Genomic DNA, 13426 nt, shown 5'->3' with positions numbered 1-13426 from the left:
TGAGGGTCCTTTCACATACACACGAACTTCAATTAGATGACAACAACACTGGATTAATTATCTCAAATTAATGAACCGTTCTTTCCAATTTGGTGATTAATTAGTCTAAACTAATTAATTAGAAGCTGACCAAAAGATACAAAACGCTGGCTTTGGGAGTTCTTTTCCCATTATTTCATATCCATTATATTGAGATTATATATACACTAATCTCTGGAAGTTAATTAAAGAACGCCAGAAAGTCGTTCTTACGCCTTCTGCAGATTTCCATCTCTATACGAACCCTACAAAAGTAAAAGTACCTTATCATCATGTAAAATCTTAGGCCATGTGAACAGATTAAAAGGAAGATCAATTGGGAGAGAGAGGAACAAAACAAAGGTCTCTAGAAAATAGCTGGCTGATCTCCAACAATTTATGAACAACAGAAATTAAAACACTACATCTGACTTTGAATAGCTAGGTCACGTGTCAAACACGAAAACCACTGGAAATGCCCCTTCTTCTTCTTCCCCAGGTACTGTAATAATGAGTAAACACTTGCTGTGTGGCAAGAAAACTTAGCTTTCCATCCACACACACACAGAGACCGTGATCACTTGATGAATTAACAAATCTCATATTGATTATAAACATGAATGATCTATATATATATATATATATATATATATATAGCAAAAATACTCATCTTCACAGGATTTATACATATTCTCTCCTCCCATAGTATCTTCAATTTACAGTGACTTCATATGTATATGAATTCTCTTCTAATCGATATAAATGATTATGTACTAGTACTAATTGCTACATTAACAAAAGAACCAGGCCAAAGAGTAGTTCATTGCCCCAAGAACTTATCAAATCTCTTGAGCTCCATGCCAGAAAACCATGCTGGTTTCCGGCATCGGAGATGAGCCCCGGCAACAAGTTGATGTTCTGATGAGAGCTCAAGAGCAACTCTCTTCCCTTCTCCATCAAATTACTCATCACTTCATCCACATGAACCTGAAACCCAAACCCCTCTTCTCTGTTATCGGACTTGGAGTACTTTAGGAGGCAACCTAGGTAACTTTCCAAGTCGTGAACGCAGGATGGGTTTTGGACGCTGAAGAAATCTAGTAATAGCTCAACTCCCACATGGGCATAACACGAAAATCCCAAACTAGAAACCCTAAAATTCTCGTTGTTGAAGACAACCCCTGGAAGCTTCGTGATGGGGTCGTTCACATTCGCGATTCTCAGCACTTTCACACCCAACTCTTCGCACCGATCTTTGAAACCTAGGTTTCCGACTCGAGGCCCACCGAACGAGAAAACAGTGACAGGTACTTCAGTTTTTTGTCCACTTGTAGTGAACTTGTTAAGTCCTAGCTCTGCCACGTCGTAGGCGAGCAAGAGAGCCAATGCACTGCCCATGCTATGACCCGCCATCGTTAGGCTAATATTTTCGCCTTTATATTTGTGGAGCAGTCTTGAGATCTCGGACAGTAGCTGCTCCCGGCAGCTTGCGACGCCGAATTTTGAGGTTGAAGCTTCGTCGGAGGTGTAGAGAGAGAGAAACCCAGATTCTACCTTCACGTCGGGACGGGGGTTATGTGGGTCGAGCTGAGCCGGAATCAGGGAGCTCATGAAGTTCGCTACCCATTCTTGGCCAGTGACAGTTCCCCGGAAAGTTATGACTATGTCGCGCCGGCCAAGCCGCCATGTGGCTTCATCGGATGAGACAGCAACGAAGCCGATCCAACGTCCACAAGAAGAGAAATTTTGGATGGTGATTTCAGGAGTGGCGTAGATGTACTTGACGACTTCATAGCCACAATCTGCCATTCCTACCTCATTGAACATTCGTTTCTTGCCATACTTGCAGCTCAAGTAACGCTTTGAGGCAGGGTCGAGATCGAAAGCCTTGTAACACGCCGTGACGAACTCTCCGTACCGGATAATTTCCCGGCGAAGAAGAGGGTGCAAAGGATCTAGAAGGTGCTCCCAGTTGTTGCACCCTTGAACCTCTCTCCAGAAATTAGATAAAGCGAGAGAGGTAGTGGTATCTGCATCAGAGGTTTTAGTACTGGTTTTAACCATGGGTGTTATTGTATCAGAAGAAGCTAATTGAATTGGGTACGTAGAAGGACATAATTTGGATCTGGATCTACTGGGCAGTGAAGCTCTTCCAAAAGAATGGGACTTTGGAAGGTTGTTTAAGCTGTCTCTGAGTGTAATGCGATTTAAGGCCGAAGATGATGACGAAGCCATCGGGTGGGGGGAAGGGGGGGAGAGAGAGAGAGTGGGGTTTTGCAGGTGGGCGACGAGGCAGTAAGTTATAAATCGAGTGTGGAGGGTAGAGAGAGAAGGGAGGAGAGAGAGAAAAGGCATGTTTGGCGAGTGGTTTGACCGAGATCACCAGAAATTCCAAGGCTCCTTTGTTTATGTGGTCGGTTAGTGTAATCATCGGGTGTGGTGTCGGGTCGGGTCGTTGTTTAGTTGCGGCTGGGCTGATTCCGAGGGACGATTATTCATTGATAGATTAATCGGTAACCAAGAAAATCATGTGGTGGCCCCAATATTTTACAATCTATTCACTCACGTTGACTTCAAATATACATGTCATCTCCCTTTTCATAATTTCTACATGCTTAGAGTGAACAGATAGAAAATTGGATGGGGTTTGCACGTACAACACTCTTTGTCGAAGAATCAAGAATTCACTCGTGCTTGAGGATTTTATGGAGTACTAAACAAACAAGCGAAAATTGATAAAAATTTAGAAATTTTATTCGTCAAGAGACCTAAAATCTGTAATATGCATAAAATTCCTTTAAATACAAGTCCTAAATATAAAAACTGGTTTGTTAGGTAAGTTACATCATAAATTAGACCAAATTTTTTGTATATGAAAAAGAAATACATGTTCTTTTAAAAAAAAAAAAACATAAAAGTGAAATTTTACCCATAAGCTTATTTCATCAGGTGCATCAATGCAAAAAAAAAAAAATCATGAGTAAAATTACATAAAAAGATCATAGGTAAATTGTACAGCTAAAAAAATTGGGATGCTAATTACACTGCAGAAATAAGAAGATGAGGGGTAAAATTACACGTTATATGAACCCGAGAAAATATTCAAACAGGAATTTTCTTTACAGATTTTAATTTTATTTTACAAGTGATGATGCGATGATGATCCCTTTTGGTATATACAAGGAATTGTGAACATCAGAATTTTGGGCAGGAAATTAGAGCTCTCTCGACTCATTCATACTGTATATTTGGTTTGCGGCTCGTTGAACTGGTATTCATAAATTTTGTAGGTTTGACGTGGATTAATTAACAAGCCATGCATGCAATGTTTTGTCTTTAAATATTATACATACACAAGCATCAAAGTCAATCTTGAAATTCCATTATTATGAGATGGATTTTTCAAAAGTAAACTAAAAATTAATTAGCTACTATAATATATGTATGTTTTTTGAAGTTAAAAAGTGTAATAATATGTATCTTTTTTGTAGCTTATAATTGAATAATCATCAGCTTGCGGTTTTATTAGGTAAATTGACTAGCTGATTAATGATACCCTTAGATTAATTACCACCTAATAAAAGAGTTACTAGTTTTCCCCACCATGATTATAAGACGTAGTGGGTTTAATTTGATACTTGTTGAGAATTAAGATCGATCGATCTCTTTGTATGTTAAAATTAATATAGATTAGTGCACAAAGTAGCGCCTGTCTTCTTTTCAAGTGAGATTTCTCATTCAAGGGAATCCTATTCATATCCTTTTCTTTTTCTTTTTGAAAATGATGTTATGATATCCTAGCTAGTGAACAAATTAAATCATCCGTTAATATAAAAACGTCATCAAGTCACCAACAAACCACATTATTCACGAGAAGTTATCTATCAGAGTTCATGAGGGGCCCCACATATAATTTCATACAATTAGGTTGGGTGAAATAGATATATTTGTTTGCTCTTAATTGAAATTTTAAGTTAATTAAGCTCTGTGAAAAAATAAAATTAATGAATTAAAAAATGTCATAATTAAACTTCATTTTTCTCCGAAAATAATAATGGTTTCTTCTTTTTTTCTGGGACGTAATCTACACATGATCTTATTATTTGGTGTTAATGCTGTTATTATGTAATATGGAAAAAAAAACTTTAAATATATCTATCCACGAAGGTGATCGGATATGGGGGAAGCGCAGACAATTTAAAGCGGCGTCCTTCAATTATTAGGAAATTGCAAATAGGCACCACAGCGGGGAGAGAGAGGTCTCATGATTTGACCCTCGTGGGGTGACACGTGGCTCTTTCAACGCGGCGAGTAGACGATGTTGCTGTAGTAAGATGTCAACTTTTGACTGCCATGTCATTTCTCTGTTTTTTCTCTCTCCCTTTTTTCGTGCGTTCACATGTTTCTCTTTTTCTTGTTTTTTTTTTTTGGTCCCTTCTCTTTTTCGTTTTCTCATTACAGGCAATCAAACCATATCTAAATTCAGGATGGGAATAAGAAAGTGTTGGTTAATAACTCAATATCCACACCCCATGGATTTTCGCTCATATTCTGGTAATACGCCAATGGTGAAATGACGCGTGGAGTTAATTTGAGCTTTTCAACTGGAGAACTATACGTTTTTCACATCCACACATATCCAAAAATATCATTATTTCAATGTAATGTTACACGATGGATCGATGAGTGAGAACCGGAGCTTTCAGTACTACCTAATATCACAACTTTGAATCAATTTCGAAGTAATTAGCCATCCAAGTGACGACAAATATCTAAATTAAGCAAGCGGTCAATTTGTAAGTTTATATCAAAATAACAAGACGAAACCATTTTTTCTTATAAAAACCCCACTAAAATTAATCAATTATTGCCGTGGTAATAATTTCGGAGACAATATATATGATCGAAGTGAATGAGCAAGGAAGATCGAATTTGTTGATGCAGAGAAATCATCATCGTCTTCCCAAATATATTCGCGAATGTAATGACATGTTTGTCACTCTGCGTTGGGATCTTTTCATGAATTAAGAAGACAAAAAGGAATAAATCATTAGGTGCGTGTAATTTTACTTTTGTACATTTAAAAATATATATTTATAACCCAGGTAAAAGCCAAAATTAGTTTCAAATTTTTTGGGCCTGGCGTTTAACACAGTTTAAAGTCTTCTCTGACTGATAAAAATGAATACATATGAAAATAATATTGAAAGGTCTTGGAAGCACAAAATGGCGTATACGGCTTTTATTATAGTTGGAGTCACAAAACGACAGGGGCTGAGCGAGTAATACAACAGGCATGCATATGCATGGCCTTGCGTCATCAAATGTTTGTTATATTAATAATAAAACCTAGCTAGCCATATATACTTTTGTATCATGTGCTCATATTGATAACGTACGATAATGCAACATTAACATTATTATTGTTAATACGTGATTGGCGAGTTTATTAATTCTTCTGTTCTTTTCATAAACAAATTAGATAAGGTTGTATCCATCGTCCCTATTATTTTTTAACTCGTCTCTTTTCTTTCGTGGCCAACAATTACGTGCATTCATATATGTTACTTTATTTTCCTTTCCTACAGCTTTGTCCCCAAAAGCATGTACTATATAGCCACTTCAGCCACTAAACTTGAAGTGATGTTGAACACAAACCTTAGCCTCACCAGACCTAGCTATCTATCGATATACTTAATTACTAATTAATATTAAATAATATGACGCATGCACATGATATCAATTATGCTGATGGACGGCCATTTCAGTCATATATGATTATTTTTAGAGTTTTATGGATATATTAATCTGTCTCATCAAGAGTTAGTAGGAAGGAAGAGAGATTCAGAGATGGTGGACTAAATGCATATGTTTGGTTGATGAGAAAACTCTGACAAAAGTTGGAAGGCTATTCTTCATTCAAAAGTAGATCGTGAATGTGCATGTGTACGTGTGCTTGATTGTGAGTGGAAATTCACCATCGCTATATATTTAATTATTTAAATATGATCGAGTTCGAGGCTATATGGATTAGGTAAATAGAGGTTAATTAAGAATTGGTTCGGATCGGACTTGGGAATTAAGACACAAGCGCATACATACGCATAATGTTTCAATTCATGATTTATTGCAAATTGTCATTGATTTTTCTCTGGTCAATATCTGCCACTTCCTTTGCCTCAAAACAATATTTCAAAACTCTTTTTGTTATTGAATCTAGCTAGCTAACCCAGAAAAAAGCAAATCAAGTAGTATCACTGACTACTGCAGCAAAAGAAGTTCAAATTTTGTTCTATATGTGACTCTCTCTTTTACTTTAAATCTCGTTTGACATCATGAATATTCAAACGACCATATATCTTTTTGCAGCATGCCCACGTACAAATCAATATCAAAATTCTACGTTGCTTCCTGATGTCTAGTTTGTTAATCGTTATTTGACGTTGATTAATGCAAATGTTATAAGTACAGGTGCTTTGACGGATTCTTCATATATATATACCTTGATTAGTGGCATCTTGATTCTACATATATGTGATCTTAACTAGATTATTCTTTTCCTTTATGGTGAAGACTAAGAGAAAAGGACAGAGCAGGAAGGTGCATTTATCGCTTTCAAAACAAATACAAGTTTGCATGTTAATTTGCTTCAGTAACCGAACTTGGTCAATTTTCCTTCTTCCATCCATCACTCAAATAAAGTAGACATTCAAATCAAACTTCATATAAATATATATATAATAGTGAAAATTAAAAGTAAAAGGAGATACACCGCTAGTCAAAGCTTCCTCCATCACGAAGAAGGATTTTAGTTATGTATAAGCTGCCTGTGGGGTGTTCAATCCAGGACTTGCTTGTGTTTATTCAAAATTTTGAAAGTAAGGAGAGCCGCCCAATTAATAATGGAATCAAAGTGATTAGGTTATTTCTTAAAGTACTTTAATTGTACTGGGGTTGAGAGATGTGTGTGTGGTTCTTGTACTGGGTGGCACGTATAATATGGTTTCCTACCCAACACTGAGTTGGAGGGTTGGCGCCTTTTTGCATGCAAATTGCAAAGCTGCCACTTTCTTTTGACATATCATATATAGTCCATGGGAAATCAACTTTGTGGCATATCCAATATATTACACTAACCAATCAGAACCAGTTAATGTAAGCATATAGGAAGCTGCTCAGAAAAGTATCAGACCGCAAAATCAAAAAACGGTCAAATTCAAAGCCATTAGGCCAGGGATTTATTTAGCAGCCCCAGAAGACTGAATTCCAGCGCAGTTCTTTAATTTTTATATTTACATGAATTTCCATTGCTTCTTAATTAAATGCATAATGTCATGACCATTCACTAACGCTCCACTATGGGTCTTAGTCATTTTATAATGTGGTGAATTAAAGTTTGAATTCCTATTATAAAAAATATCAATATTTAATATCTAATAGTATTTTGAATGAATATCGGTATTTCTTCCCTCTTGATCACCAAGAAACGCAGCCAATTACGGCGAAGTATTAGCTCTTTAACTAATTACTAAGCGATGGAGCATCATTTTCTCTGTTAAGTACGCGCTGCTCTTGGTCTCCGACAGCCTCATGTGTTCTTACTGTTCGTCTTGAAAGAAATTTTCGTGCTGTGCTCTCTCCAGCTGGCCTCCACGATTAATAATTAAGGCATTTTAAACAATTTGGCTGGGTAAGGTAACTGCTTCAACAAGCAAAGTTCCAATTAAATTGCAGTCTCTTGTAACATTTTCATCGAATTTATAAGGAGAGCCTTGAAACTCTTTTAACTCTGAAAATTAACATAAGCTTCCAGATTTAACCTCATTAAACCTATCTTTTGAGAAGGAAAAAAAAACCAAAATTTAGAAAACATAACACAACATCTAATAAGGGCAATATAAGAAAATATAATAAATATTTCATAGGGTGATTTATCAAAAAATAACCAAAATCTCTCCTGTCTTATAAAAAAGACGCAGAGCTAGTTAATGAGAAATTTATTTTGATTTTAAATATAAAATCTTGATCCTCTTTTATTTATCATTTTTCTCAAAACACCTTTATTAACTGCACACATTAATGCAATGTAACGATAATACACTGAATCAATAAGAATTATTTCTAATGTATGTAAATGTTTAAAATGAAGGGCATGCGGGGAAAAGCAGCACTTTTTTTTAACAAATAACAAATTTTACTGATTTTTTAATTTATATAACTTAGATGTTTAACTATGGTATTTAGTACCAAACGGAGTATATATTATCTTAAGCATGCGTCTTCTATGCGTAGGTAGAGAGCGCGCATAATATAATCTAAACAATATAAACTACCATGCGCAAGGCTTAATTAGTACTAATAGTACTCGATGAATTAAATTGATGCTGAAATATATATACATATATATATTAACGTCATCAATTTAATGCTTAAAAATTCCAATGACATCCTTTTGTTTGATGAGTTAGATCTAAGAAGGTCTTGATTAAATTTTATGTTCATAAAAGATTAATCACTAGTTAAAACAGCACTTTACTTTTAATCACCCAATAATAATTAACAGTATCCGAAAAGGCGTTGCTATGTCAAACTTTAATCTTGGTAAACACATTGAATTCAACTGTGATGTAAAATTGTGACCAATAGAAGTTGAGTCTTGCCGAAAAAGCCAATTCCTTATAATGTGATGAACTAATATTCAAATAAAATGGCCTAAAATAGAGGGATACATATGTGTAGGGGAAAAAATTGCGCCCATCTACAATATTTGTGGCAGACAAATTATAAATAAATAAATGCATTTTCGGGATAGCCAGCGCATCAAATGGGCCGGAAATTTGTGCCCAGGAAATTCAATTTATGAGGTGCCCTCTACAAATTCCCCCCCAACCCAAAAAAAAAAAAAATCTAATGTAAATACGAAGAGTTTAAATTTCGAAAACGTTCATAAAACTTGCCTGATTACTGATTAATGATTTGAATTGATATCGTAAAAGCTGATTAGTTTGAAGATAAGAAAATATTAGATATGATTTGTGGGTAAGGTGATAGTTTGCTGCATATTTAAGGGACAGTGGCAGGCACGTTTCCTGTCTCACTTATAATGTAAAACCAGCAAGTACAGAAGTATTTTTACCTGGAAAATAATTAAACACAAAGTGTCGTCTTTTAACTGTTGTCGTTGCTGCGACAAGGTTTGTCGTTTCTCGGCCCCTCTGTTTTTTTGGTCGGGAGATGGGGCCTCTTCTTGTTAATCTAACATAAGAAGCTCCTAGAATAGTACCACTGTTGACCTTTTTTTGACGCTTTATGCCTTGCACATCAAACTTTTCAATGTCCATACTATTAAGTTTAATCTTAATCTCCCCTTCCCTGTCGTTTTACATTAACTTTTAACCTTTCTCCAGAGGCTTCGTACTTGTGATCTTGTTCTTCTGAGAATAATAGTCACAAGTTGAGGCTCACATGTGGCTTCTTCGTTATATATCCATTGCTCCTCCGTTCCCCACTAATACCCATAACATAATTAAAGTACAAACCTGTGTGTCTCGTCCTATCCGTTGTTAATCAGCTAATTATATTAATGTCACTTATGTTTCGTCCTAGTCGTTGTTTGTCTCGTCCCTTCAGTTTCGTTTTTGTCGGGCTGTCGTTTTAAAGAAATCTGAACTTGGCCTGATATTGAACGTTTCGAGCTTGTTTTTATTTTTCCCTTTTAATATTAATTTAATCAGAACTGAGAAAATGGAACTAATTTTTATTAAGCAGACCACACATTTTTTATGTGTTTAGATTGCTACCTCCCCCTCTCTCCGTGTCGTGGTATTAATAAAAATGTTGAAGATATAGTGGTACCATATGTTTTCCGTCCTAAATATAAATATACTCGTACTAATTTTTACTTTTATTTTGTCCCCGGATATATATAAGATGCAATTTACAGATTGTTATGATTGTTAGTTAATTTATACTTATTTTTTCAAAAAGTTAATTTATAACTTTTGTCTCCGTCTAAGTGTATAATTAATGCACCCTCGGATTTCATATGCAGTATATAAATAACTGAATCATGTGAAAGGACTTGGTTAAATGTAATAGAAAAGTAAAAATTATAATTTATTTTTAAAAATGCTTTTATATATTTATTGAGAGAGAACGAGCGAGAACGAGCAGAAAAAAGGTGATAATTAATATAATACTACCTCTTTTTTTAAAGCAGTAATATATTATGTATGCTTTTTAATATAAGAACTGACTAATTAATTTAAGTATACTGAATAAATTAGTTATTTATAACATGCGTGAATTAATTTTCTTATATCACATTTTCTAATAATGTGTATTATAATTATTTCTTAACGAAATATCCGCAGTCAATACAAATATTTTAAGAAAAAGAGATTATAAAACTGAAAAAAAAGTGAACTTAATATCTTACGTTTAATATCAAAATAAATTTCTCATGTAACTCTCATATTCATGACGGAGGTAGTGGCATGCAATCAACGAGGGCAGAAATGAAATAAGTTGGTTAAATTTCTAGCCACCAACGTGTCTTGTAATAGAACAATGCCCACCCAAAAAAGACCTCTTGCGTGAAGAATGGGACGGAGCAGTTGGCTTGGTGGATATGTAAGATAAAAATGAGATTTTTATACAAACAAAGGGCAGCAGTTTGGTGGTGTGAAGGGTATCATATTCCATCAACCCAACTGTACGTGGAGCGACCAAACAGGCCATTGGACAGTTTGTTACTGCTATTATTTTCTTCAAATTTTTATTCATGGTTTTAAAGTATTAAGCCTAATATTATTTACAGGTCGCTTTTAATATGTTTTATTAAAATTTTAAAAAATCTTAAAGTTTGTTAAATTTCTTTTAAAATTTAATGGCTTTTTAATCCCATCCATATTTAATACCCCTCCAGTCCTTAATATAAGACCAATTTAACTAATTTGACTAAATTAAGGAAGTTAGGTAAGTTAGTTTATTATAAGAAATATGATACATTTTTTCTAAAACACCACAATCATCTTTCTTAATATCTCATCTCCCTCCTTTACTTGATCATGGTTGAGAGAGTATCTATATGGGTAATTTAGAGAAAATTGATAAATATGATAAATGAGTCTTATATTTAGGACCAAAACCAATTTAAGAATTGGGTCCTATATTAAGGACCGGAGGAGTATATATTTAAAAAAAACATTTTACATGATAAATAAAAGATAAGATTGTATATACATGACAAAAAAAAAAAATGAGGTAACTTATAATTTATAAATATGATAAAAGGTTCTCTTGATGACATATAATAAATAGGACTAAATTTAGGTGTTTACAAGACGATGTTAAATTTTAAAGCAATGTGTTTTATCTACTTTATTAAAGTCATTGTTGATCTTCCAACAAAAGAGGTTACGGCGCCTCCATTGTAAAAATGGTCATAATTAAAGTTTAACAATATTAAATATGAATAGTAGAAAATATTAGATAGATATGTAAAAGAATAATAGTTTATGAATTTTGCTTTGAATATTTGTTCAACCGATGATGTTGGAATGAAATGCTTCATTACTAAAAAGCAAAGAGGAAGGCGGACTTGCTTGTGTGATGACTCGTGGGAGGCAGGGAACCGACCAGCCACTACCAGGGACCAAAATCAGCCCTCACGAAGCGAGGCCCGCGTGGTCCAAATCACGTTCTCACGTGCAAATACCGACCTCTTTTCAGTATTTTTTTATTTTCATGTGTCCTCTATCTTTGTTCAATCCAATAGAAATAATTAATGAAATATTATTTTATATAAAAAGGAATCATTATTAAGCAAATAATCATAACGAGTCAAATCAAATCCCCTAGGGTTTAACCAACGGGGTTAGGTTTAGCGGAAGGGGCCAGTCCCTCCCAACGTGGCGAATCAAGGTTTAAATCCTCACTGGGAGAGGTGCCCACATTTAGTACCTGACAGTGCTTCAAATTTATCATAATGAGGAACTAAGATTTGAACATCTATGGAAAGTGTCTTAAATGAGAGAATATCGATGCGCAGAAAGGGGGGGGGGGGAACTCCACTATTGATTGTTTGTTTATGTGATTAGCTGTGCGATTCCCATACGCCTTTTTTTGGGGAAAAGAATCCACAGAAGATTTTGAAAGATACACAGATTAGAGTTTTAACCTGGACGTTGTGCTGTATATTCAAGACTGGGTGAAGTTCCCAGTGAAAAAAAAAGAGAGTTGAAATGAAAATAAATGAAGAGAAGAAGTAGGAATGTGGTTTTGAAATTAATTAAAAAAAGGGACGCAAAGGTCAAAAGACAACCAATGCATAATTTATTAATCAACATATATTAGATTCAGAACATATTGTTTATTTATAGTTCATAAAACTAAAGATTATAATTATATGCATACATTTTAAATTTACGAGCAAGAACTGCCATTATATACATACATTAAAAAAGAGCAAGCACTACTACAACATAGACGTCAAATGCGTGCCACTAACTTTGAAGTGAGGGGGGCCCATTCATAGGTCCAATTACATTTGTTGGGCCTACAACTACTTGACATGTTTGGTGCATGGGTAAAAATAAAAAATAAAAAAATATTTTTATTATAAAAAATTAAATTTAATGTATTAGCATTTGATCGTATTTTATGAAGATATCAATATCATCATTTTTTTAATTATTTTAAAGTTAAAAAATTTAAAGTATATTTTTTAAAATTAAAAAGACTAAATTAAAATTTTATATAAAATTGAAAGATAAAAAATATAGACGAATAACTGACAGTGGCCCAAAAAAAAATCATAGTACGTATTTATAACAAAGGTTTGACATTTTCATTTCGGCGTCCCCCCAACGGACGCTGCAGACAGGGGGAGGTGAGTGGTGTTGTTGTTGGGCTGGGATCACAACTTATTTGGTACTGAGGGGAATAGAGACGACAGCACTGGGAAATCGGGCCAATCATCAATCTTTTAAAATACAAGTACTTGTTTACTTAAGAGGTGATGGGGCTAAAGCAAAACTACCTTTAAAAAGTGATGCAAATTAATATATAATTTTTTTATTTATGTAAAATAATTTATAATTGTGAGTGATTATTATCTAATGATTTTTTGGTTATGCACGAATTTTAAATAATTATTTATGACAAGTATTAGAAGATCTTAAACTCGAACTATACACAGACACAGATTTTGTTAGAAAAGTGAAAAACCGCATCGCCAAAGATCCAAACAGGATTGTAATGTACATACTCGATCCATAAAATATAGGAATTAACAGCAGTCCAGCGCCATGATATTCTACCAAACAAATTGTATAATTGAATTAATGGATTCTTTTTAATTGTCACGTCCCATTACAAAATCATCAGTTTTATATTCTAAATTTAC

The 13426-nt window shown here is 34.3% G+C and overlaps 1 protein-coding gene across 1 annotated transcript; it reads right to left on the bottom strand.

Moving 5' to 3' along the window:
* Positions 1–804: 804 nt before the first annotated feature.
* On the bottom strand, positions 805–2253 carry LOC114741718 (galactolipase DONGLE, chloroplastic-like). The gene has a single exon (XM_028929973.1). It carries the CDS (start codon positions 2251–2253, stop codon positions 805–807), a length of 1449 nt encoding a protein of 482 aa, XP_028785806.1.
* Positions 2254–13426: the final 11173 nt, after the last annotated feature.

This window comes from Neltuma alba, unplaced genomic scaffold (assembly GCF_004799145.2).
Source record: "Neltuma alba isolate B1F8T4 unplaced genomic scaffold, ASM479914v2 tig00003496_pilon, whole genome shotgun sequence".
Classification (NCBI taxonomy): Eukaryota; Viridiplantae; Streptophyta; class Magnoliopsida; order Fabales; family Fabaceae; genus Neltuma; species Neltuma alba.
This window is presented reverse-complemented; position numbering and strand designations above follow the sequence as displayed.

Bases quoted from the DNA above. Each gene is read 5' to 3' on its own strand.
- LOC114741718 (XM_028929973.1), bottom strand. From the start codon at position 2,253: ATGGCTTCGTCATCATCTTCGGCCTTAAATCGCATTACACTCAGAGAC.